Source organism: Brachyistius frenatus, unplaced genomic scaffold (assembly GCF_029030835.1).
Source record: "Brachyistius frenatus isolate BFR_SWC_R1_liver_20210118 unplaced genomic scaffold, ASM2903083v1 Contig_114, whole genome shotgun sequence".
NCBI classification, from domain to species: domain Eukaryota; kingdom Metazoa; phylum Chordata; class Actinopteri; family Embiotocidae; genus Brachyistius; species Brachyistius frenatus.
This window is the reverse complement of record NW_027210713.1, coordinates 1,292,607-1,320,406: the sequence shown is the minus strand read 5'-3', so window position 1 is coordinate 1,320,406 and position 27,800 is coordinate 1,292,607. Positions and strand designations below refer to the sequence as shown.

Genomic DNA, 27,800 nt, shown 5'->3' with positions numbered 1-27,800 from the left:
TCAGGGGTCACCACTGAACCTGGAGCGGCTCCAGCCGCTTGCAAGCAGCCCAGATGTACATAAACAGCTTGAGACTGTGGAGTTTGCGGCCGGAGCCAATAAACCGTTCAGAGGGATCAGCAGCATTGTCGTGGTGTTAATGATGGGCAAGGCTGCAGCAGGGCTGTAGAATAATTATAATAATCAAATAATTGTTTCTACAAGTCATCATGGTGCCATTCACTAAAGTCACTCCTTCTTATTAGTTTTCTGGCGGTCCACCTGAAAATAATCCCGTCATTAATTAGATATGAGGCCTGAAAAAAGTGGTATTTTTTTTTTTTTTTTTTGGGGGGGGGGGGGTCTGTTTGATTGACAAGCCTGTGGTGCTGTCAGGTTACAGCTATAGGTGGGCGGCACGTAGTGTCCTCAGGTTCCCAATCAGATAAAGTCAGATCTACTGTTAGCTCCTCCCCAGTCCGTCCAAATATGGTCACTTCCTGCTCCAAAATAACAAGATGGCGGAGGTCGAAATACTGAACTCCAGGTTTCAGAACAGCAGTTTACAGATGGGACGTTCACAGCGTCTGGAATCACAATCGTAGCTCCTCACCCAATTTGTCTCCCCGCTGCTTCTCTCCGTTCCCCAATAATTTGTAACAAACTTTGATGTAAAGAATTGCAGATGGACCACGACTCACAAGAGCGTGTACTGCGCACTGTTCACGTCCAACAGGAGCAGCCGTTTCAAACAGACCGCGCGTTGAAATGAGGCGTCGGTTAGTGTTTTCTTGAACGCCGGTTCGACGTCTCCCCTCCCGTTTCTGTTCACGTTCTCGTGATTATGTTGGCTACTTGTATATTTTCACGATGACACTTATGTGTCATTAGCATACAGAGCGAGGAAGTGAGATCCGATCACAAGTGATCACTCAAGACGGTTTTGGGTCACACGATAATGTCACGTCTTTCCAACTCAAAGGTGTCTCGGGTACGTCAGACCAAACCAGATGAAGCGCTGCCGTATGGAGTTTTACTATTGAATACAGACAACAGAAACAGCAGGCGAATGAGACAGGATGCATAAAATAGTAAATAGTTTTATTCTTTTTTTAACCATGCCACTGAACACTGACGCATACAGAGTTGTGCCTGAATCCACACTGAGAAAAACACTTTCACACACTGTGTTACAAAGCTGTAATGAAGAGGGATTTTTACTGCACACATGGCAAGAAGAACAACCCTGATTGGACACCAGGTCGAGCTTTGATCTGGCCCTGAGGTAGACAGACATTGACATAATCTAAACAATGCTAATCACATCCTTCTAGGACACATCAAAAAAAAGACAGCTGCATTATCACAACATAGAGAGATCAAAGAAAAAACCCTTTTCAAACAAAAGTGCTGTATTTCTTTTGGTCCACCGAGGAAATCCATTTATAGTGCATGTTCATGTAGAATAGATACAGTGAATGTGTGTTTTCATGGCACTGAGTGTTGTTGGCTACTTAAGAAGGCATTGGAAATGCCCACAGACGCCAGGATTTGCAATACACACTGTTTTTTATCCAGAGATCTCAGTCTATTGTCACTTTGAAGGGAACAATTGGAGACAAGCGTGTACTTTTTTACATCAAAATTGCTTGGAACTTGCATCAGAGTATCAGCCACTATCACAGTATGTTGCTTCCAGTTGCAATGTTCAGACAAAAGTGGATCTACATGGCAGTCTATCTTTAATTAAGTAACAATAAACAAACACCCAGAAACAACTACCAAATAGCAAAGACCCATGTACTCAAGCACATCAATGCTCTACTTATAAAAGAGGCACAAGGGAGGGATCTTAATCAAATCAGAGACTTATAAAACACACACATTAAAGATGTTTCTCAAATCATACCAAATGTAAACAGATAGCAAATTACCGTAATACAAAAATACAACATGTTTAAATCTATAAGGCCCGTGTTAGGCTCACATAAGGGAATAACATACCATGACAGTTTGTACATTACAGCTACACTACGACTGACAATAACCTGCTCATAGTAATTCAATGTCAGAATTTTCTTTTCATGTTTTTATAAAAAAAAACAACAACTTCTTTTCACGTTTTCTTCAATTTTCTTCAAGAAAATTCTGATTCTGTGATTTTATAAGACATCTATATATAGTTAATGATAAAAAACTACACATAAAAGCCATGTTTAGGCTTTTTTTTTTCTTTTTTTTTTTACACACTGTTTGAACAAGTGAGTTGTGATGTGTTTGTTAGAAAATCAAAACTAGCGACGGATGAATGGTTCGCAGTGGCTTTAAAACCAGCAGTGAGAAGTGAGGAGAGGTAGCGCTCGCTCTAGTAGAAATCATCCCTGGAGACGCAGACTGTGTGATGAAAACCAGCACATATTTGGTAACAAATAAACAACATATAAATAGCAAAAAAACAAACAAAACAAAAACGATTACAAGAGAAGAACTCAAACTGTGAGCCAGCTACCTCGAAACAATAACACCCACTGCAAGAAAGACAAGGCAATTAAAGAGATCAAGCTTATGAGGTCAAAACGTGGCAGCCATTCAAGTAAAACATGCAGAAAAATAAACAATTCCAAAATAAAAATCCAACAGCAAGGAGGGGGGAAAAAAACAACAACAACGAAATCACAGGAAACAAGGAGAGAAAACGTTGCAAAGTTCAGCCGATCGAGCCTTCGTGGAATTATCTTCAACATCCACGGCACAATCATAGAAGACGACTCGGGTTGTCTGACGGTTTAGCAATCTGTTCAAATTCCCCTGCTACACATACAGGTCAGCAGTTACTGCCGCTGTGGCATTGATTTGAACCACAGTGGATCCATTAGAGATACAGTTAGTATCAAAACTGTGTGTGTGTGTGTGTGTGCGTGCGTGCGTGCACTCACATAATCAGTTTATGTCCTTAACAATAACTGTTTCCTTCTTCTCAATGTGAGAATTTGAGATTTCTCTAATTGCATACTGACTCTGGTCAGAAAATACTGTATTTGAAAATGTCATCTTTTACTTTTGGACATCGTGTCCGAGCGAAAATAACCACATTAATAATGACGGTAATCATCAGTTGCAGCCGTGTCGTGTGCAAACATTTCTATTCACGTCCGTGTTCGGTATCTCCTAGAAAGGCAACTTTCCTCTGTTTCCGTTTATCCAAAAGGAGTTCGATTTCTTTTTTTTTGTCTTCCCTTTTTTCAAACCCGACAGAAACACTGTAATCCTTCTACAATCTTATCTCATCTTACCAGGTTTTCTCCGTGTGTGTCTGTGTGTGTGTGCGCGCGCGTGGGGTCCAAGTCCCGCTCAGACGTAACATACATACAGGTAAGTCTTTTCTATCCTCCAGTCGGCCGGCACGTCCTCGGGTTTGTGGCCCTTCATGTGCTTCTGCATGGCGGCCAGGCTCGGGCAGAAGTCCTGGCAGATGGTGCACTGGTACGGAGACGCCCCGTTGTGAGTGCGCAGGTGTTTAATCATCGCCGAGTAGTCTCTGGACCGCTGGTGGCAGAGCTTGCACTCAAACGGCTTCTCACCTAAAAAATTCAACAACAGGGCATTAACCTTGTAGACCTGCAGCCGGAGGCCGGCCAGGGGAGCAGAGAGTCACCGCTACCTCACCGCTACCTCACCGCCGTGCCGGAGGATTAGACTTCTAGCAGTTTGCCTGACGTTGATATTAGCTATCGGACTCCAGAGGCATTTCAGAAAGGACTCTGAAATGTAAACCGAAAGAAAATGTAGAATTTGTTGCAAACATTATTTGATTTAGTTAAAAGACCCCTCCAGAGGAAAAAAAAAATAATAATAGTAATAATAAACTTTATTTGTATAGCACCTTTCATACAAAAAAAAATGCAGCTGAAAGTGCTTCACAGCAAGAGTGAATGCAGTGTTTAATCCCCTTTTTTGACCTTGTTAGCATGTGTTTCATGTGCTAGAAGACATTTCATGAGTGAAAACAAGCAGTCGACACTGCGGCTGAGCGTTTCGAGGCGTTTTCGGACCAAACAGTTCTTCAGACTTTCTTGAGAGGAACTCCCCCCCCCCCCCCCATTCTAAACATGTTTTAAGGCCTTTTGCCGTTTGCATTCGCACCGCCAACAGGCGAGATGACGTAGCGCCGCACATGTGGTGCTGCTGGAGCTTTCCGGTTGAAATTGGCGTACACATTTGACGTGTTTAAAGATCCAACGTCATTGAAGAGAGCCAATAAAAAGGATAGCTGTGTGGTTAGGTGCTGTATTTAGTCTCAGCTTGAATAAAACTCCTAATGCCATTTATCATAAGCGCTCCGCTCATATTTAAAAAAATGTTTTACATCTTTGCAGGACACGCTGTCTTTTTACTGTAAAATACATCTCATTTTAAAACGATTTTCTTTTTGTCAGCACTCAACTGAAAAGAACACAAGTTCAAATGCATTATTCAGATGCAATATGTTCTGACTTCCCGCCCTGTCTGGGAGTCTTTAAAAACGGGTCACAAATATAAACATTGTTTTTTTCACTTATACAGGAGTAAAAAAAAAAAAAAAATCAATTTATGGGGAAGATTTAATAAACATTTGAGTGATTATAGAGCAACCGTGTGGTTTATGTATGTATGTATGAGAAGTTCAATTTGAGTTTTGGTCTTTTTGTGGGATTCGATTGAGAGTAAAAAAAAATATGTAAAGTACCAGCAGCTTTAGTAACAACAGCGGAAGCTCCCCGAGAAGCCGTCTCCCCTGTGTTTTTTTGGGGGGCGTTTCCTCCTCACCTGTGTGGACGCGGTAGTGCGTCTCCAGCTGGTGTTTGAGGCTGAACCTCTTCCCGCAGCCGTTGCACTCGTAAGGCTTCTCTCCCGTGTGGATGCGTTTGTGGCCCCTCAGCGTGCCGTCGTCTCTGAAACAGCTCCCGCAGAACTCGCACTCGAACGGGTGATCGCCTGAAAGCACAGCCGCGTCACCGACACCGACACACGGCCCCCGTTAACCGCCAGACGCGTTTCAAAAGGCCAAGTCCGTCCCCGGCGAGAGGCGGCGCGCGGCGCAAGCGTGTCGCCGCGTAGGTCAAACAGGCGCGCAGGCCGCTCGGCACATGCACATGGAGCCGGGAAACAATGTGCTCTCAGACGTCGCTAATGTTGTGACACGTGGATACTCCCCTTGGCTGTCTGCTGATAGCTAATAAAAGTCCTCCAGGCATGTGCCGCTCTGTTTTCTATACTGTAGTTAATCTATTTCTCTCCTAGGCTGAGGGTTTGACTCATCTCCAATGACCTATGTGCCTCATTATCTCAGTGTCCACAGCAACAGCCAAGTCAGAGGATACATTGCGCTCCTCATTACAGGCCGATTCTCCCCCGATCCCCCACCCCACTGTGGAGCAGATGACATTTACAAAATGTTACTTCCAAGCAGAATGGCATACAAACAAGATACGCTGCCATGGCCAAAACTCCCTTCACTTCTGTCTCTTCACATCAATTATGTATTTCTCCTGTCTAGACATCAAGTCGTCCTGACAGCTGCGAGTGTTATTTAAGGTAAAAGAAGAAAGGGGGACATCTTTTGAGTAAATATCTCTCCGTCTCCCGCGGCACTAAGACTCACCCTCGGTGGAACACACAGACAAGTCATTTCCATTTGCTTTTCCTTCAATATTTATTTGGGTTTCCTCTATCATTTCGGGTGAACCACACGAGAACTGACAGCCGTGAATTGCACAGGCCCAAAGGCTGTCTAAGAACCCAAAATATAAACAGGATGAAATTGCCCAAAATATGCACCGGCCATAACGGTACAGTGCTGTCATCAGAGAGGTGAGTCATCTTATAGAGGAGGGAGAAAAGGAGGGCGGGAGAGGATGCATGCAAATCGACTAAAACCTTAAAGCTAATAACCTGAGGAAATTAACCTATATACAAAAATAAATGCAGCTGTCTGTGTCTTTTGCAACACATGCACGGGTTCGACACCAACATGTGCAGGTTTTTATGACACCGTGGAGAACAAAAAAAGGTGCCAATAATCCGTCTCTTACCCGTGTGCGAGCGCAAGTGTCTCTTGAGGGTGGTGTGGCTGGGAAAGGGGCGCTCGCAGTGGCTGCAGATGTAGCTGTGCATGCCCGCGTGGACCTCCATGTGCTGCTGCAGGGCCTTCTGGGTCTGAAAGCGCTTCGCACACAGCAGACAGAACACCGCCATGTCAGTCCCTGGAGAACGCACAAGACACAGACGCAGTTATTTCAGTACCGTACACAGACAGGGCCTTAAGTGGGGAAACTGGGTCACTTCAACTTTGTGTGAGTCCTCTGAGGGAAAAGCTTCTTTCAAAGAGCAAGTGCCTCTACCTAAACTAACTCCCCTAAAAGCCCAGAGGCACTTTCAACTCGGAGTCTTTATACGTTCTATTTTAGAACCATGAAAGTCATTGTTTTCTTTAAGAATTTCCCACACAATGCACAGCATGCCAATCACACAATCAATGGCTCCTTCCTGGTGTGTTAGATGTGTAATTATTCCCTTCATTCCCCATCAGGACTCAGCTCCAGCCTGTGAAGTCCTCTGTCTCTGTGCTCAAAGAGCAGCTGATAGTAGCTCCACCCTAAATGATGCCTACACGGCGCGCTCCGTGCAGAATGTTAAGTAGTGATATCAAGCCATTAAAGGCAGGACTGCAGGAAAAAACACAATCCAGTTTAATCCTGTGTGTGACCTGGCATCTCTTTGGGGCTGCTTTCCTGTTGCACAGAGTGTGGAGAGGAATACAGATAGGGAGTCGCTGGCGGGGTACTTTAAGTCAAAAACGTCTATTTGAGGAAGATCCATTGGCTGTCATACAGTCGAACACTTGATCTACAGGCTGCGTATGCCACCCCTCAAATCCTGCCTGGCATTCATGCCCGTACAAATTCACACACGTGTGGTGAGGCGACTGAGGGACTGGACATAATGTGCACGTCTTGCAGAGTGACGCCTTAATGTGAGATTATGAGCTGCTTATTTCTCTGTCTGTGCAGGTTGCGGATCATTTACAATGCTAGCAGGTCCCATCGCTCCCGACTCAGATTCAATCAGACATCTCCAGCGGAGGATCATTAGTAAACAGAGGACTGTGCCAGCACTTCATTGGAATTCAAGTGGGGTTGCTGTGTCGCATTTAAAATGCAGTCTGATGAGGTCCACTAAATCAAATCATTTGTTACTGTTATTGAAGTGCCTTGAGGCAACTGGCAATTAAATTGGAATTAACGCAGGGAGAGGGATACAGCACACTCATACTAAGGAGGAAGAGTGTCAGACGCTCGCTTTAGGTTCAATCAAGTTAACAGAAATGCCCGTTCAAAGAACAAAAGAAACGGGAACAAATCAGGCAGATTTCACATTCTCAGGGACAAATCAAATCCATTGTTTACTAATCCACAGATCTCAAAGGAAGTCACTTTTTATTTATTTATTTTTTTAGACTGAACATTTCACATGAATAGAGCCAGTTTTGAAATTCAGCTAAGAGAAGTGATTGTGTGTGATCATTAACAGGAAGAAGATTGGGATGAAGGATGATCCCAACAGTCCTGCAAGGGGAGGCGATGTGGTGGAATGAGCTGCACCTGTTTCAGAGGCTTTAGCCTGGTGGACTTTAAGCACAAAGAGCAACACAATGAGGTTCAGGCCCCCTCATTGACGAGTCCATTAGTCATAGGCTCCTCACGCAACTCCTACAATTCCTCGTCTTTATGCCGTCTCCTAATGACCGAGCCCCTGTCTCACCCACGGATCACAATATTTTTGTTGTATACAAAAGAGCCAACGTCCTCGATGCCTCCGCAGCCCCCAACCCCACCCACGATCCCCTTATCTGTTGACCATACAGGAAATCCTTTCAGTGTCGAACCGGCTTCACTCTGCCCGAGTCATACCTTACTAAAGCCAGCTCGGGGTGTGTGTGTGTGTGTGTGTGTGTGTGTGTGTGTGTGTGTGTGTGTGTGTGTGTGTGTGTGTGTGTGTGTGTGTGTGTGTGTGCGTGTGCGTGTGTGTGTGTGCGCACGGTGACGCAGTGAAGATAATGATCCATCCAAAAATGGCTGGAGACGTTTAAAGAAGCGTAAATGCAGTGTGAGCATGACCTGCTATGTGAAGCCCTCATCTGCTTTAACCTCTTGTAATATTGTCTGCAGCCAGCAGGGGGAGTACTTTGTGTTGTAATGTGAGCTTCAGGCAGAGCTGAGCCCTCAACCCACAGAACACTATTTTGCACCTTGTAGATACTTCAAAGCTTCTTTAATTATTCTCCTTGCACGCTCTCTTTGTAAACCATCATATGTTGTAAATGTCTGTTTCAATGCAACTCGCGTGCTTTTCCCAAACTTTTAACGTGCTGGTTTCTCCCCGACACGCGCAGACACGCATACACACCAACACACCAACACACACAAACATCCTGATCCTTCTGTCACTGACGATACACCCGAACAAGAGAAAAGAAACATGACAAACATTCTGTCACAAGAGTCTCAGTCTTGATCTCAGGTTGACACACAGTGACAACAGCTCAGCAGTCGTTTCTCCGTTTTATATCCCAGCGCAGCCCAAAATAAAAATACCAAATAATATCTTGAAGTGGAAACAAAAAGCCTTTTTGGAGGGCGAGGAAGTGTTTTTTCTGCGTGCGTGTGTGTGTGTGTGTGTGTGTGTGTGTGTGTGTGTGTGTGTGTGTGTGTGTGTGTGTGTGTGTGTGTGTGTGTGTGTGTGTGTGTGTGTGTGTTAGTGGTGGCATTTTGACTCACTGCGCCTCGGTTAACTTTTCAAACAAAAAAAAACAAAAAACAAAAAGGATTTGCAGGCCGTGGAGTTTTCCAGTAAGCTTCGATAATAAGTGCAAGAGGAGCTTCTTTATGAGAGAATAAGCCCTAAAATTGGCCGTCACTGACCCCTGCTTTCTCACCCATAACCAGACAATGGGGCCTGGGATTTAGGCTTTGAGGCACAGGATGACCCCGTGACCTTTGGCCCTCAATGGGGTAAATACCATGTAATCAATGGCATTTCTCAAAGGCCGGAGAGCTGACTGAGCATTGTGTTGAGCTGGAGGGAGCTCTGACAGTCGGAATAATCATTTACTTTTCAGCAATCCTGGTACGAGGCACAAAACATAAAACATTTACTGTGCGTTATATCAACCGAGCCGCTTGTCGAATGCACAGTTTGGTTTGTAGCCGAGGCCGGTTTGAGGTTGAAATGCACCAAGACGATGTGTGTGTGCTCGTATGATTTAACATGGTCTGCCTTCATGCATCTGTCACTTATTGAAGCCCAACCGAAGGCGAGAACCAGCCGGGGCTCTCACGCTGCCTCGGAGACAAAAACCATGTGTCTAGGCAACCAGATAGGATCACCGGTCCTTGTTGGGGTGAAGTGTTCAAGCTAATCCCTTCATTCACAAATAAGCGCAGCCTGTTTCTTTTCAGGCAGCAAACAAAAGTTTTCCCACCCTGAGAATCTGGGAGTAAACCCGCCGCAAATTGAACAAGGGATCGTGTCAGTGATGACCGCAAAATCTGGATGATTTCTTCAGAGTCCGGAGTCGAAGCGAGTAAACTGATGGGCTTGTGGAAAGTTTGCTGGAGTACGAGGAAACAGAACATTACATTTGAACTGTAACGAAGCAAATAAGTGCCATTGTTTTGATTAATGCCTTCAGAATTCGGGCTATTCTGGTATTTGTTAAATCGTGAATGAGTCAGCTAAATCAAAGCTAAACAAATCACCTGCTGGGATTGAAACTTGGCACAGATTTGCATCAATGCCGATCGCGTCCACGAGCATGCAGTGTGAAGCCGCTGTTACTCTGTCCTCGGGCGTGCTCGGCGTGTACACACAGCGTCTGCTCGCTCACTGCCGAACATACACAGTCATGCAGGCCACATTATCCTGCTGGCAGACCTCACACGACCCCTGTGCATTCATGCTTCCGTATGTGTTCCTGCAGACGGCTCTGTGTAGGTGTGTGTGTCGGCTGAAGGAGCGCACACACACACACACACACACACACACACACACACACACACACACACACACACACGCTCGCTACACTACCTTAAACAACCCCGGGCGCTCATCAGTAGACTGCTAATCTACCCGAGTGAGGAACAACCGACTCAATAATTAATGCAACAAGAGATACGTTGCTCGTGTTTAAGCACCATTCCACGGACCGGCTCATCGAGGTCACGCTCGCCTCCGTTCCTCGAATGTTTACTGTGTCTTGTATCCTTCACTTTTATGACAGGTCCATCTGAGGACACTGTGTGGAAGAAGAGTCGGGACACAATGGCCGAACAGAGCACAGTTCGGCTCAGTTTAAGGCTTATGTGAATTACAACTGGGTATTAACATGAGGCTGCAGCGCAATGATGGACACGCAATTAGGCGAGCTAAAAGGTCTGCGGTAAAAGAGGGCCGCATTAGAAAGCCTGTTCTGTGTCTGAACGGACTGCGGGGCTGTTTAATTAGGGTTCGGACAGAAGGTGATATTATTCACTTGATGAAGCAGCCTGTAATGTGTGGAAACAGTGCAGCTGCTCTGAGCACACAAAGGCAGCACTCTTACGGCCTTTTTTTTTTTTTTTTCCTGGAGGCTAGGTGGCCACGAGGTCGGCCGAAGCACATACGTTCGACCTCTGATAGCAGTGGCGTCGCGTTTTCCCCCCCAAAAAAAATTTAAGAGCCTCAGCCCCAGAGCGTCGACTTGTTGTGATAAAACAAACCCCTTTGTTGTGCGAGCAGTTCGGAGACAGATCCATTCTTTTATTTTGGGCACCGACAAGTAGGTCAGAGGAGACTATGACAGCGCTGTGGTGAGGAGTAAACAGCAGCACATGATGTTGTTTTCCTCTCCGTCTTGGCATCGGACTCCAGCAGCAATCCTCTCGCCCTCAGGAAGTCCTCACATACACCCCCCCCCTCCCCTTTCCCACAGTTCACCCCTCCTCCCTTTGATCTTTAACAACCTCCGGTCGTTCACCTCTGACATATCAAAACGGCCACAGAGACTTTCACTGTAAACTGGCCCCTGCAGCCGTTATGACCAGACTGCTTCAGACTAAGGTCTCCCTAAAGGAGCATTATTTCCCCTGCAGAGGAGGTGGACAGCAGCGCTGCAGCTGCTGAGGTCTGACAAGTGTTAATCTGTTGAAAGGAAACTCATTTGGCTCACTGGTTATGCCGCATGGCAAATTGAAGCCGAGGCTGCACCGAGCTATCCCGCCTGCTTTTTTTTTTTTTTTTTCCCGCAGCAAATATCATCCAGGTGATTTATGAAACGTACAATCTTTGGGAGCTTCACCCCCCCCCTTCACGTAACCTCAACGCGGCTGATTGAATTACCTGCCGCTCACGTCGACAGGCCGCGAGCGCGACAATAAGAGTCAATAAAAAGGGTCATGCGTCACGGCGGGCCGAGCTGAGGGAGTGATGCCCTCCTGTATCCCCGCCGCTGCCGATCCGCTGCCAGGCTGAAAACTGAGCTCTGGATGTTTACAAGTCGGGGGAAGATGAGGGTAGAAACTTCTGGGCATCGTTAACACCCCTCCATGTCCACAGACATTAACTATTCATACTGTGTGTGCCACCTGGAGTTACAGTTACGTGCCAGTGCTCCTGAGAGGGTTATCACCTTTCTCTGACAGTAGCAGAAAAGGTGTGGATTCAGACACATGCACCATCCGACAGCATCACTGCTGTATTTTTAGCAAACACCACCAATTCAAACTGAAGCAGATGAATAGAGCAGTTACTGACTTCTTGTTAATCATTAATTAGGTAACTTCTGATAAGTAAACAACCCTTTGGAAGTCGGACTTGTTCACATAAGTACAGATTTATGGAGAGATAGCGTCTTTTGCTTTCTCTTGATTTGACTTTTTATCTGTTTGGTAGCACAATTTGTTGTCCTTGGACTTTTTTTCTAGTTACTGTCATATTTTCCTGCGCTTTTCCTTTCCGAAAAGCACTTTCAAACTCTGGTAATGACTCCCGCTGTTCTCACAGGTTGTTCCAAAACCCAGAGATTGCAAAACAACATTCAGGTTGGTGCAGGCGCTCGGCCCCACAAAAAACATCTAGACAAAGTATTGTGACACATCCCTCGTGGCAACTGTTAACTCCAGACATTCCCTAGATAGAAAGAAAAAAAAAAAAAAAAAGGACATTTGTGACACAAATATTTTCTCGATCTGAGATCACCGAAAGATGCAGAAAGGTGCTCGTCTTGTTGTTTGTGTGTGACTGCGAGGAAGGAGGAAGGAGGTGAGGGTGTCTGTGAGGCTGTAACTGCTGCTGTAAAGCTCCGGCTGTGGCAAAGTGGCACGCGGTGAGGTCTGGATGCCAAGAGATATTAGTGGGTGATATGCGAGAGGACCTCCCGCCTCCCTGTTGATAAATTATGGAGCATCATGACAGGAACAGTTTAGCCCAGCCAGCATGACGAGCAAGTTTAGACCCGCAATCACAACCCTCGTAGTCACGGCTTACTCAACAGCCGCCGCTGTCCAGGTTAGACGTGGTGTGTGCTGCGCATGTCTGAGTTTGTTTGTAAAGTACCTGTGTGCGTCTGCCTGTGGGCCTCCAGAGCATCCTCGGAGGAGAACGTCGCTCCACACTGATCACACACCAGCGCCTCTGCAGGAGCTGCAGATGAAACAAAAATCAAATTCATAAGCAGGTCAGACACGAACACAACTACACAACTACAACTACGTCGCGTTAATATATGCGTTTATAATTGTAGAGCCTATCATTTAATTTGGCATTTAAAGACAAAAAAAAAAGAGGGAGAGAGAGAGAGAGAGGACAAACAAAAGGCAAGCCGGTGGAGAAGTCACCAAAGAGCCGTGTGCTTTTCAGATGTTAACACACAGAGTCACAAGGCAGAGCACATGGAGTGCCGTAAAAAAAAAAAAAAAAAAAAAACACAACTGGGGGACAAGACAAACCAAAGCACCAGACTGGGTGCGATGGCCCTCCTTCTTCCAAGAGACCAAAAAAAAAAAAAGAAAGAGAGGCGAGCTGAAGAGTTTTATTTACCGTGGCCTGTTATCAGTCTCTGAACAGTGAGCAGGCTGTCTGCCTGAGAGGCCACAGAAGGACTGGGTGTTCTCTGTACAGCAGACGCTTCCCGCCTGCGGCACATCCCTTTATCAAAAAAACACACTTCAGAGTCAACACCCCGAATCCCATCGCAGACACTGTAACTACACTTCCCAGCTCACCTCTGGAATGCCCTTGTCTATTGTGATGAAGACATGAAAGAGACAAGTATGCACACTGCTTGCAGAAACGTTCAGCCCTTGTTGTGCACTCACCTCACACCTGCACAGACAGACACATAGGACACAGACACACACACACACACACACACACACACACACACACACACACACACACACACACACACACACACACACACACACACACACACACACACACACACTCTCTCTCTCACACACAGCTGTTTGGATGTGGGTTGGCTCTCACAGAGATGTAAATCGGTTGCAGATCCATACTGGCCCAGGGCTCATTCACTGATCTATTTTCTGCTCAGCTGGCTTTAAATGAAGTTAAAATGACTCATTAAAACACCCACAAGCTTTGGGAACTCTGAGCGCTGCAGCCTAAATGTGGTCCTCTTTCAACTCTTACGATGCCTCCATGCACAGACACTGAGCCACTGTTCCCAGCGCTGCACGCAGGCAACACAAAAAAGCCCCGATCTGTTCAGTTCTAAAAACAACAGTTTCTGAAAACAAACTCTTTCTGCTTTGGAAGGTTTTGAGTTTTGTTACACGGCACAAAAATAAAACTCGGGGAGTAGTCTTGTACGGTAGTATAAGCAGCGTTGTAGATGCTGATGTTGTGTGACGCTGTCCAGTGTGCTGTGTTGTGTTGTGTGAGATTGTGTGATAAGGGAAGAGGAGAACATAGTGCATTGTCTTGTGCAGTCAAAGGCACGGAGTGTGCTCTCATCCATAAACCATCAAACTGTCTCCAGACGCGGCTGCAATCGTCCTCCATCAAAACACTTTGTCTGGCATACCAAAATAAGAGCCAGCATCGAGCTGAATACCAAATCAGCCCATTAGAGCGGTGGAGCACTCGCTCCTTAGCAACCAGCGGGATCTGAGGCTGCTATACCGAAATACACAGCGACAAAGAAATGAGATCCACGTCTCTCTTTTTTGTAGTATTACGGTCTGACACGTCGGGATGGGGAGAGGTTATGCAAAAAAAAAAAATCAAATTAGGTTAAAGGCGCTGCTGTCTCGGATTGAAAAAAAAAAAATCAAAGCGTGTTGTGGAGGTCTAAAGAGCGATGCCAGACAATATGCGTGTTTAGGGTGAGGAAAAAAAAAAAAAGAGGGGACGACTCAGGTGAAGTTTAAAAGAAGCAGATTCTCTGTCGTCTGTCAGCAGTCTGTCACTCCCCCAACAATCCTCAGAGAGCAGGCGGAGGGAGGACAGGGGACTTCGCCTTGTCTCTACACATATTCCAACTGAGGTTTCTGTTTTAGTTTCATTTTTATCCCCCCCCCCCCTCCCCTCTCCCACCTCTCCTCTCCCCCCCCCCCCTATCCCTCCCTCCTCTTTCTCTATTTTGGATAAAGTAGCTGGGAGAGCAGTCAGGTCTGATTAAGTCTGCATTTGGGTACAGTGTGTTCCTGGACACACATCTGCGAGCGAGCCATCACACACGCTTCGGAACACTGGCAGAACACCCAGGCCTGCCGGCAGCTGATGATGTCATCACTCAGAAGGGGCAGAGCTGGCGAGCTGCCAGAGTCTCCGGAAAAAAAAAAAAAAAAATACACAGAAAGGACTCAAACGGAGGGAGACTAGAGAGAGAGAGAGAGAGAGTAAGGGAGAGGTACACAGACCGAGGCATGGAAAGGAAAGCATGATCCAAGTATTCGGAGCAGCGCTGACTGCTATGGGAAGAAGAGTGTGTGGAGGGGGGAGGAGGGAGGGAGGGGGGGGGATGGACAGGTGCATCTGAAAGGCTGCACTTGCTCCATCATGAGCGTTGATCAGCTCCGTGATATAATAATAATGTGCGAGTTTTTACGAAGTACCTGTGTGAGACAGCATGTGCATCCTGAGCCGCATGCTGTCCTGGAAGTGTTTGCCACAGTATTCGCAGCCATTTCCCTTCTCCTCGGTATGCAGCCGCCTGTGAAAAAAAAAGAGACACACACACACACACACACGCACACACACGCACTAATGTGAGCAATGTTAGCGCAGACGACGACGGAGCGGCGGGCGCACACGTGACGATAATAAAAGTGCGGTCTCCCAAACCTAGAAGCATCATTGTCCTCGCAACAAGAGGAGCGTGTTTTAATTCCGGCAAAGAATCCCTCGTTGTGTGCAACATCATTAGTGCAAGAGGCCCTTGGAGTTGTGAATCACAACGCATGAATGCTGGAAGAGCACAGACAATAGGATATCTGGCTAATTTCAAGAGTGCAGACATACGCGGTGGTTGTCCCCCCCTCCTCCCCCACCACCTCCCACACACACGCACGCACACACACACACACACACACACACACCCGCCAGCACTGCAACACACTGGGCACGCACACACACACACACACGCACTCTCTCCTGCATCGGCATTGAAAAGGAGGGAAGGAGATGATTCGCTGGAGTTCCGCCGGCAGCCAAACCTATCATATCATATCACACACATCCAAGCATGCAAGGCATCTGTACAGCTATCCTTACATCACCCCGCTAACAGCGCAGAAAACGGCCTAAAAAGATGTGCGGTTAGACACACTCTGTAGTCAAAATAAACGAGTGCTGGGATGTAATTTAACACACATGAAACCAGCATCGACGCGCCGACGAAAAGTGAATCATTTTGGCGCTCCGGCTCAGAAACGCACACCGGGTTGTTTTCTTTGCCTTTTTTTTTTATTTTTTATTATTATTATTATTATTATTTGCTCGAAGTTTTAAGATTTGACCGACTTCTAATGATAATGCTTTTTTATTTCGGGTGGTCTGTTGGTCAGGCGGTCTGAGGTGTGAACAATGTCTTTCTTTCTTCTTTTCTCTCTCTCTCTCACCGCTGTCAGCTGTTCAATAAAAAAGCATGAATTAAAAACAGAGCGTCCTGGCGGCTCAAGGGTTTGAGGAGCTGACCATGAAATCAAAATGTTTCCAGTTTCAGTCCAACTGGGGGGGGGGGGGGGGTCATTGTTGCAACTCCTATTCACTTAACTCACCATCTGTTTCCCCTCATTTCACCCAATCAAGTCACTGATACAATAGATTAAAAAAAATATATCTGAAGTTAATTCATCTAGGAATAATAGGACAACATGAACTGCCTCTAATTAAAAGGCTCAATCGCCCTATAATTGGAGTTATTAGCCGATGCTTTGTGATCTTTAAATTCACTGAAATACTGTAGTTATAATTTAAAATTGCATGACCTATTCACACACACACACACACACAAAAAAAAATGCATATTTCTCATTTTTGGAATGAAATTTCCTTTATTTCCAAACCAGGTCTAGTTTCTGTAGTTTCACTCTCAACTTGGCCAGGAGATACAACCTGATCCACAGTAGAAAATGTCAGTCTGCAGACCAGGTGGATGCTCAGTGACCTGGTTACAGACCCACAGCAACTTCTTTAAATCCTCAAGCTGAGCCACCAAAGCGGCTCTTTTAAAAACCTGCAGACGTGCGCCTGTCTCCGTGAGTAAGCAGCGCGCATCACTAAAAAGATCCCACGGGATGCTCCGTTTCAACGGAGCTCCGGAGCGGCGCGAGGCTGAAATGTCAGCCACGGGCGCCGGCCGGGAAAACGCTGTGATCCTAATCACGGTTCAGCTGCGTTGTTCCCCACTCCGCGCTCCCGGATCGTCTGGTTTCTAATGATCAGCGGTGAGTCAAATGCTGCCGAGCACGCACAATTACCAACATCTGCAGTCGCAGTTAATGAGAGCTGTCGTCGAGCTGGTTTTTGTGTGCACGGTGACAAAACACGAACGGATGAGCTCGGAAATAAAAACAAACACAGGTAAAAAAAACAACAACAACAACAACAACAGAGCGAGTGGTGGAGCAGAAGTTAGCCATCATCTTGGTGAGGCGTCCAGTCCCCCCCCCCCCTCCCGAGCCGCCCCTCCTCCCGCCACTCCTCCCCTCCCCGCCCGAGAGGCTCCTCTCTGCCGATGTGCAGGAATGCATCTCAAGCAGCCCGGGAGACGACACAACAAACCATCAGACAGAATTTAGAAGAACAAGGTTTTGTAAATAACAGGGTCATGTGACACCAAGGCCTTCTCATATCAAACTCCTCGCGAAGACCCGATTCAAAACTTGCCCACACGTCTCACCGTTAGGACACGAGAGCAGGTGTCCCTGAGAATAAATTAACATATTTGCTGTTGCCGCCTGCAGCCTCTCACTCGCACGGAACATCAGCATCAAGGGAAAAAAGTCCCAAAGACAAACCAACAGGTGAATTCAAGAGACATGTGTCATCATGCTGCACAGTCAAACACCCGCCCCTTATGAAAACGTGTTGTCTATTCGGCAGAGCCTTCCTCAGAATATAAACTACGAAGTCTTTTTTTTTTTTTTTTTTAATTAGCAATTATTTGGTCCTTTTTGTTTTGTTACTTCGAGTAGATTTAAAATACAAAAGGAGGCGTTGACGGCTGTTTGGTGCGGTTACCTGTGCTGCTCCACGGCCTGCCGGCTGTGCAGCTGAAGCCCACACTCGCCACAGCACTGCTGGCCTTGAGCCGGGCCCTCGTGCCTGATCCCTGCTGCGAACTGGCCCAGCCTGCTCAGGAGCTCCCTGTGCAGCAGGCCCTGGTGCAGCAGGCCGCTGTAGGCCCTGGGGTCCAGCGCCACACCCAGGGACGGGGCCACCGACACGGACACCGGCACGCCCTCCCTCGTGTGGTTGGCGGCCACGGAGTACAGGGAGGCCAGGTGTTTGTCGGCGATCCCGGGAAAACAGTCCAGAGGGCTCCCCGCCGCTGGCCCTCCCTCGTCGGGGCCCGTGTGCAGCTCTCGAGCGCTGGTGATCACGCTGCCTCTCAGGGGCGTCCCCGGGCCCTCGTCTTTGGGCTGCTCCGACACGCTGCCCTCCCCGGCGCTGGAGGATCTGCCCTCGTAGCCGTTGGCATCGTCCACCTGCATGTGCTCTGATTTGATGCCCGCGGCCGGATCCAGGGACGAGTCCCGGGAAAGCTCCGCGCCGCGCTGCTGAGCCTGCTGGGAACTCTCCATGTCGACCTCGGCGTCCAGCTTGGGGCTCGATCCGGGAGCCGCGTCGGCCTCCGGCCCGGGAGAGCTCCTCTCCGTCATGTGGTACAGCGCCAGGTGGTGTAGAGCCGTGGGGGTGGTGTGGTTGGATCCGTCCTGTATGGAATGCTTCTTGGACATCAACACGTGCCTCCAGTGCCGGGCCCGGCCGTGGTCACCGTGGTCTCCGGAGCCGTGATTCCTCACCGCCGCCTCCTCGCTCTCCTCCGCCTGGATGGTCTCCAGCACCTTCAGGCACTGCTCCTCCAGGTACTCGATCTCCAGGATCTCGGCGGCGTACAGCAGGTCGTCCAGGTCCTCGGCCGTGGCCTGCAGCGAGGCGGTGTAGGCGTACTCCAGGATCTGCTGGAAGGTCTTGGGCGACAGGAAGTCCAGGGCGTAGCGCAGGCTGCTGCGGTGGAACAGGATCTCGAACATTTTGCTGGTGCAGGCCAGGACGGTGCGGTGCGCCGGGAACTCCTGGCCGTCCACCGTGATGATGACGTCACACAGGGTGCCGGTCAGACGCATCTGGTTGGCCCGCTGCAGGAGCGTGCTGGAGTGAGTGGGATTGTGGAGCTGGAGAACACCCATGTTTGTCAGACCCGTATCCACTCGGACCTTCGCTGAGCCCGCGCATGAGGTGTGGCTTCAGCTGGTGGTAGGTCTGAGGTTTGGGTGGAGGAGGAGGAGGAGGAGGAGTGTAGTGAGGGGAGGGGGGGGGGGCATAAAGGATGATTAGAGCGTGTTTCACTTCTAATATGATGTAAAAGGCAGTTCATCACACTCCAGTGAACACTTTTATCCTCGCTCAATCAAAAGTAATATTTCTAAAATATTATGAAATAAGAATTTTTTTTTTTTTTTTTTTAAACATTAAATAGAACCCCAGCGTGATTTCTTCAGGATTTTTTTTTTTTTTATTTTTTATTATTTTATTTTTTGATGCACCCGACATGTTTATGCATTTTAATTAAGAGCCAACAGCAGACAACAGGTCGATACGCGCAAAGCAACAGTTTCCATTGCAGGTGATTAGTCTGAGGTCTCGGTGAAATCGGTCACGTCGCCGTAATAACGTCTGCATACTGAGAGGTGACGGTTCAATTTGTCAAGCTGCGCACACACACACACACACACACACACACACACACACAGATCCGTGCCCTCAACAGGTAGGCCGGCTATTATCACGCGCCTTTCAGGGCTGATTAGTTCATTTAGGCTGCGCACGTTCGTGATTAGATGCGTTAAAGACAATTAAGCCGCTCTGCTAAAAAAAAAAAAAAAAAGCCCCCCCCCCTCCAATAAGTTATCAAACTATCACTAGGACGGACGCGTGAGGACGAAGCGCACTCCAGCCTCGCGCACAGGTTTTTTATTTTTTATTTTTTTTTTTTTTCTGGACTCCATTTGAATAGCTGTGTGACTGTCTAAACGATGGTTGAGCTGTGTGTGATGTTTGCTATTGTGGGACCGCTGAGCAGCACCTCGAGGGGATGCTGACAGGCTGCATCCTCAACTAACCGCAACATCAGAGCGCATCAGGTGCACACGCGCGCGCGCAAAAAAAAAAAAAAAAAAAAAATCTCTCCCCCCCCCCCCCCCCCCCCCAAAAAAAAAAAATCCACCTTTATTATCCAAACACGTTGCGACACCGCGCGCTTATTTTACCGTCTGCACGGTTGTTTGAGACAACCCTGAATAAAAGAGGCAATTCCTGTGAAAACAGCCCGGTGGATATTGACGGTGACCCGAACAGGCTGATTCAGTCGGAGCGCAATCAAGTTTGTAAAATCCCAAATCAGACTGCGGACCAACTTGGGTCGATTTCCACATGTGAAAGGAAATGACCAGGAGCCGCCACAGAGCCGGAATAATTCTAAATATGAATAATTAAAATAAGTCTGAGAGAGAAAAGTAGTTCACCGGAGCGGAATGAGCTGGTTGAAACCCTGTGCCGGGCTGAGATGGAGAGAGGCGGCTGTCAGAGTGTCTCTTACCTCCGTCTCCTAACGTCCTCCGTGGTTTATCCAGGCAACATCATGCTTACACATTTCACAGTACCCGCTCCAAACTCAGTCCTGCTCCAAGTAAGCAAATCATCACCCAGCAGCGACGGTCAAACCAGCAGGGGGAAAACCCACACTTCCGGCCACGGCTTTCACAATAAAATCCATCCTGAGAAACCACGTGTTGAAAAAGGGAGAGGGCGTGAAGGATTGCGCGTGGTTAGGGGTCAGGATTTAAGAGAAAGTGGAAGGTCACAGTAAAAAACAAATAATTACAGTGTATTGCAACTAAATTAAAGAAATGAGCGAAGCGTTTTTTGTTTTTTTTTTTGTTTTTTGGAATACATTTCGTTTAAAAGAACATGTTCATGGTCAAGATTAAGACATTTTTGACTAAACTAAAGTTCATTTCTATTTGATGAAGTTACCAGAGATCTGATCAATACCTTTTGTTGTGGACAGTGTTGTAAATAAAAAGAAAAACATGTTCACGTCTTTGTTGATTTTTGCCAGAAGGAATAACACTGCAAACATAGCATTGAATTAGGAATCATAAAGGTGAGCAGTGATTTGAATTTCCATACTCTTAAATCTCTGAAGCACAGTTTTAGCAGTTCCCGCTTCTTGTTTAGATGCATATTTTTTAAACGAGGTTCCCAGTCAAATGTCAAATCCCTGACTTTTCCCTGAGTTAAAAAGCTGAATTTCTGTGATCTATAATGAACAAAAAACTGGCTGAACTTTACAATTAGCTGTAAAATTGACCTGTTTCTGGAATGTTTGCGTTTATTAGCAGCTGCAATAAAAAAAAAAAGCATCTTGAACTGATTGTTGATGAGCGGAAAGGACATAAAACACGTACAAAATACGAGTAACGTGGAATCACGGGATAAAAAAAAAAATATTACATTTTGAACTCAAATTGAAACAACAAATACAAACACATTTCCCCGATATTCCATGACTGGGACAAAAAAGTGATCACATCTCTTGACCTTCCATGTCTGAAAAAGACCTTTTAATAACCCGGGAATTCCATGACCAGTGGGAATCCTGTCTAAAGTAATTACAGCTGCTTCCTATAGCCGAGTACAAAAATCTCCGCTGCAGGAAAAAGTTTCCTGTCAAGTCTTTAATTCGAATCCTAAATCTGCTGCAGCTTCGTTTTAAGACAATGGTCCGATTTCTGGATTTCTTCTATTTCTTGCAGATAATAGAAAGGTTGAGCACGTTAAACTTAAAGAGCTCTCTTTGAAGTCAGTAAAAAAATGTGGGAATGGCTCTTCTGTGTGCAAAAGCTGGGGGGAGGGGAGCAAGAGTGACATAACTCACAACTTGTGTTTGACTGGAGGACATGAGATGTTACAACAGAGCCTGTATTCCTTAACTGCAGTTGATCCAATCCATGACATCTCAACAGATGAATGCTTGATAGAAACAGGCCCACAGACACCGAGACCGTGGCAACCCGGTGATTCAGAGCTCGAAGATCCATGCGGCCACATTGTTTGAATCCAACCGAGGTCTTTTGATGCATGTCGTCCTTTGCTCTCTTTGTTTCCAGAGAGCTACATAAGGGGGAAAAAATACCACTAAAATACGGCGGTCAAAGGCCACCTAAAGCCTCAAAGGGTACAACGTATAATTAGCTTAAAAACCCTTCAACATTTGGTTATTTATTCATGAAAGTCCAAAAAAAAAAAATACCGGAATTGGCAAGTAAAACAATCATGCGTTACCTTTTATTCTGTCGCATGCAGCAGTGAAATACACAACCCTGTCGGGACGCTGTGTAAACTGTAAATAAAAACAGAAGGTGATGATTTGCAAACAATGTAAACCCACATTGATCATGTTTCCATCTGGTTTCTTCTTTGGAGAGTTTTAACCTGCATTTGTGGACGCAGCGATGAACTGTGTTCACCGACGATGGTTTTCAGAAGTGTTCCTGAGCCCGTGCAGTGATTTCCACTCCAGAATAGTGTCTGTATATAATGCAGTGCTGCCCGAAGGCCCGAAGATCACCACCATCCAATATTGGTTTTCAGCCTCGTTCCTTGCGTACGGAGACTTCTCCAGATTCTCTGAATCTTTTCATGAATTTATGAACCGCAGATGATAAAATCCCCACATTCTTTGTGTTATGTTGAGGAACATCATTTATCATTTTTGCACTATTTTCCCACACAGTCTTTCACAGAGTGGTGAACCTCTCTCCGTTTTCACTGTTGAGAGACTCTGCTTCTCTGAAATGCTCTTTTTATATCCAATAATATTATCTGATCTGTTGCCAGTTAACATAATTAGTTGTGAGATGTTCCACTGGGTGTTTTTTTTTTTTTTTTAGACAATATACAACTTTTCCAGTCTTTTGTTGACCCCGTCTCAACTTTCTTGAAATGAGTTACTGCTATTAAATTCAAAATGAGCATATATTTTTCACAAATCAATAACATTTCTCAGTTTCAGCATGTTATAATTGGTCTATTTTCAATTAAATATCAGTGTTGAGGGTGTAACAATATCGGTTATATGATTTGCAAATCATCACATTGTTTTATTTACATTTTACACAGCGTCGCAAATGGGTTTGTATAACTAACTGCATCTCCTCAAGCTTGACGTTTCCATTTCATGCAGCTTTACACTTCTACTGAACTACAGATCACAGGGAAATGTTACATTATTTACTCTACTAGAGTTATTTAAAACTTGCAGAATAATATTTTGCATACAAAATATAAGATCTACTTATATAAAACTGTTAAATGAATTCAATACCGGAAATTAGCTCCACCTGGATGAGCTGCATCACTTAAATGCTCCTTAACTGTTATTCTATTATTAATTGTTGCTTCTGCCTGCATCATACTTTAAACACATGTTGACGATTTTGAATGTAGAATTTGTAGTTTTAATTGAATTCATCTTTAGTGGATGGAAGGATGTTTATGCCGTAGATTGCAAAGATGGAAGTGCAGAGTGCTGAAATAAAAATGAAATGGGAGATGAAATTGATCACTTCATATAGTTCGAAGTTGTTGACGGTATGTTAAACAACCTGCTTAAATGTTTGTTTGTTTTTCTACAATGACGGACAACTAATTCAAATGTTTCCAAGGGTGACGGCAACATGGCAAGTTACTGATGCTAAAAAGTAGTGTAACATTTTAAACTTAGAAAAATATACATACCCAAAATGATATGCAGGTTACAGGTTAGGCCTTTTTACATGTGAAGGTCGAAACAAATAGATTTTATATAAAAGTAACCTTCCGAACTCCCACCGTGAGTAAATACAGCTAAAGATCCACAGGAAATGGTCTTGTGTGGTGCTGGCTCACACACCCAGTCTGCTGACCTCTATTATTGGGATGCTGCACAGTGTGGTAAACAGCAGTAGATATTTCTATAGAATTGCCACATTGTGAATACAAACGCAACAACTCCTGCACTATCGCTTTCGCTCATCCCTTCTCGTTTACCATTTTACTTTGAAGGTCCCGTCGCCTAACTTCCTGTGTCACCGCGTCTGCCCGCTGCTGACTTGACCGGCTGCAAAGCATCACCGGGGCGACGTCACGGCTGCTCGTCTCTTCATCAGGGCTGCAATCAGAGACATCTACAGGGCATCTGAACTAGTGACGGGCTGCGGGGGTGAGGAGCACTTTGTTGTCCTGAAATAAGAAGCAGACACTGATTAATTCACGGCAGCCCCGCGAGCACCGGGGCTCCTCCACAGAAACATGAAAATGAGGCGAGAGAGGACTGGTCGGCCCGGTGGGGTGACTGAAACCGGACGCCGTGCCGGGTCAGTGTGGTTGTTGACACAGCACCGGTCTGCAGGTTCATGTCACACCAGGAATGCCACAGATCAAAATATCAAGTCCTCATTGGTACATAGTTCTTTGACATCCGAGCCTGGAAGTATCAACTTTACTCCTGCACAAACACGCCTTGTGTAACCACGTGTTTACTTTGGTTTCCATCTGTCTGGACAAGTGGCCCAAAGCCATCTCCAGCCCCTACGCAACCTGTTTGCACCGTAACCTTTCAGTACATACAAGTCCTGAGCTTCTATGACATAGCAAAACAATGAGGCACTCCAAATAACAGGAGTTTACTGCCATCTACTGTCCAAAGTATGTCATTGCATGCGCTGAGTCTTTAAAAAAAAAAAAAAAAAAAAAAGGAAGAGGAAGAAAAAGTAAATGAAAGTAATGACAAAATGGGCCAGGACAAAATTAGATTCGGAAACCATTTTTTTTATTTTGTAAATGGGTTAGCACTCAGACTGTACACAACAGATATTTTCTGAGTTTGACCCAATAAAACCAAAACAACCAAAAAAAAAAAAAAAAAAAAGGAGCGTCCAGAGCCGAGGGAGCAGGGTGGTCTTGGTAGCAGGCGGAGCAGCAAACAGCTCCTCTGTTTCCTTGTGTTCAGTTCTCTTGACGTTACATCTGTTATCTAAAGCTTTAAAAAGAAAGTTTTGATCTTCTCGTCTCAGGCGGACCACCCTGCTTCCTTCCAACAGGATCCTCAAGCAGTTGCTGAGTGATTGTTGTACAAAAAAAAAGACAAAAGACAAAAAAAAAACAAACAAACAAAAACAAAAAAAATTCCACAGTACAGAACACTGGAGTAACAAGTGGAGGGAGGCGGAGAGATTGAAATAAAAACAATGTGTAATTATGACAGAACAAGCCCCCGAAGGTAACACTCATGGAAAAAAGAACTATTTTTGTCCCATACAAACACGGGCACGTGTTTCGGCCCCGTAGTTACACATTATGAAGTACTGACTGAGTTCATGCCGAGGCTCAACACACCTTCCTTCACTATAGCTGGCGATATATAGTGCGGTGACCCGAGACGGACAGTTGTATACACTACACGCGTTATAATGACCACAGTAGTCCATTTATTGTACTTTTCTTCTAATAATACACCAAATAAAAATAAAATAAAAAGAGAACAGGATTAAACCTCTCACGACGAAGCTATGCAGATTATCATAGAAACCGATGACGAGACAGTCTACTGACACACAGGCACGGTGCACAAGCTCGCAGGCAGGAATGGAAAAGAAATCTTTGTAGTATTTAAATAGTACAAAAATGCTTTTTAAGAGTTTTTTTTTTTTTTTTTGCTTCAAACGCAGAACTCAAGCTATGAAGCCAGACCTTTGACCTGCGTACACGTGAGGAAGGGAAGTGTAGTTGTTGCCTCCCCCCCCCCCAAAACAGGTACGTGGTGTATATTTAGCTCGAGATCAGAAGGACATTCGTTTGATCCGCGGCTCTTCAACCTTTTGGCTGAGAATCATTAACTCTTTTTAAAAAAAAAAAAAAAATGTATACATAAATTTTGTCTCTGTGAATGTTTGTGTTCAATGAGTTGCCTTTTTTTCCTTTTTTTTTTTTTAATCAAATATATTTCATTAATGAGTATTTTTAACTAGCACTGTGGTAAGGCAGTGACAGACTGAATAAATGTGATCCCAAAATGCTCCAAATCCGATCCCATCATACACACTGTCGGCGTGTTTTTTTGGCCTTCTGTGTCAGTCTCTCTCCCCCTGCAGCTGGCTGTGGGTTAATCCTGTTTTTTTTTTTTATAACCGTAACCAATACGGTTATAATCCAAACATTGAACTCGGGCCTGTCTTTAATCATTGCCAGCGTATCAGAGATGAAACATCCCTGTAACAGACAAAAAGTGAAACAATAAAACCTTGTAAACAGAACTTTTACAACCACTTGCAGGTCAGACATGCAGAACAAGCTATTTAATGAGACTAGCCCACAAATGAAATCAGATTTAAAAAAAAAAATGCAAACAGCTTTACATTTGAACAGTAGAACATTAAAATAATAAAAATATTTTCTATATATAGTCCGTTTTTTTTTTTTTTTTTTACATTTCTCAATAATCCAATATTTTTGCACAATTGCAGTTCAAACTATAAGCACAATAGAAAGTCTAATTTCACATATTTACCAAGCAATCATTAAAATGAGAGATTGTTCTGAATCATCCTGACTGGTTAAATAAAATAAGAATAAAAAAATAAAATAAATCTCTTATGACCTAAAGGTAAATTCCGTGGGTGTAGTAAACATTTCAGAAATTAAAGCACAGGCGCAGTGCGCTCTAACCAATCGACACGCGGGTGGTGTTTGGAATATGTAGTTAAGGGCACTGGAAATGAAAACTCCTGCAGTGTTTCTCGCTCGCTGACGCTGCAAAAAATGTTTTTTTTGGGGGAGAGGGGGGGGAACGGGCTGAGGTTGTTGTTTTTTTTTCCTCCCCGGCCCATCATGCTTTGCTCTCGGTGGTGTTTGTCTGTGTGAGGCTGTTGTGATCTGCAGCGATCAGGGTGTTTGGTAAGGCCGCCTCCTCCAGTTTGCCCTTCTCATCGGGAAAAATCTTCCTGCAACGGAAAATAATAAAAAAAGAAGAAGGAAAAAAAAAAAAAGAAAGTTGAAAGTTAGAAATCCGGACGACTCGTGAAAACAAATGTCAGCAAACAAACAGTTTGAACCATTTATTCTCAATAACATCTTCACCCAATATGTAAGAAGACGCTGTGTGTTTAGAGGTCATCTTACATATGTCTTCACCACCTTGACAACAGTCAGATAAAAGAAACAAAGAGATAATGACATACATAGTTCATCCTGGTATACCTACACTAAAACACTGAATCACTTTAGTTCTCCTTCAGAGAGCCTGTGACAGGACAGCAGATAAGCTCCGGGCTTTCAGTTTGAGATCTCCCAAGTTCCTCATAAAGCACTTAAGTTTCTACGTGGGTCCGTCAGCTCTTCTCTTCAGCACCACAGTCCAACCTATGGTCTCTTTTTAGAGGAGCTGCAGAGTTGGCGAGGACTTCGGCGACACTCGGAGGCTCGTAGTTACACCCCGAGACGGAAAACGCTGTGATGATGATGGAAGGCCCGTCTCAGACATGGGATATGAAACGCTGCCGTTAAAGTGACGGCGTTTGCGCGGCTGCTTGTTGCTGCTCGGTTTGTGGCGCAGCGGTGGAGGTCAAAAGTAAAGAAAAGGAATCGGTCTTTACAACAGATTTTGCCACTGAAGCCTCAAATGAATGACCATTTTGAGCACAAGGGACAATCCAATGATATACTTTCCTACTAATTTCAATTTTGGGGAAGAATTCTGTTGTCTGTTATAAAATGTCTGACGAGGAAAACAAATAAAATGACATTAAACTGAGTCTCTCCTCCAGATCTACGTTCACATTTTTAGAAGTGTTTTTTTTTTCTGGATATTTGACAGTGAGACTGCAGGTCTGAATATTGTTGTTGTTTTAAGAGCTTTTCTTTTTTAAGTATTTCGAGGGTGCGTTGAACCATGACTCAACCACTAATCAGCGATTATTTTCCTGACTAATTGTTTAGTCTATAAAATGTCAAAC

At 45.3% G+C, this 27,800-nt stretch overlaps 2 protein-coding genes across 2 annotated transcripts in view; both read right to left on the bottom strand.

Moving 5' to 3' along the window:
- Positions 1-1,063: 1,063 nt before the first annotated feature.
- On the bottom strand, positions 1,064-20,444 carry LOC138629306 (zinc finger and BTB domain-containing protein 16-A-like). Its single transcript, XM_069712928.1, has 7 exons — positions 20,345-20,444; positions 17,764-19,008; positions 15,135-15,232; positions 12,610-12,696; positions 6,051-6,221; positions 4,786-4,953; positions 1,064-3,560 (listed from the first exon to the last, which is right to left on the bottom strand). The coding sequence occupies exons 2-7, from the start codon at positions 18,933-18,935 to the stop codon at positions 3,331-3,333; spliced, it is 1,926 nt and encodes a 641-aa protein (XP_069569029.1). The 5' UTR covers positions 18,936-19,008; positions 20,345-20,444; the 3' UTR covers positions 1,064-3,330.
- Positions 20,445-24,597: 4,153 nt separating this feature from the next.
- The window catches only part of ncam1b (neural cell adhesion molecule 1b), a 70,162-nt gene continuing 66,959 nt past the window's right edge, over positions 24,598-27,800 (bottom strand). Inside the window, 1 exon segment of the mRNA XM_069712912.1 lies at positions 24,598-26,789. Coding sequence (XP_069569013.1) covers positions 26,675-26,789 — 115 coding nt within the window. The 3' untranslated portion in view covers positions 24,598-26,674.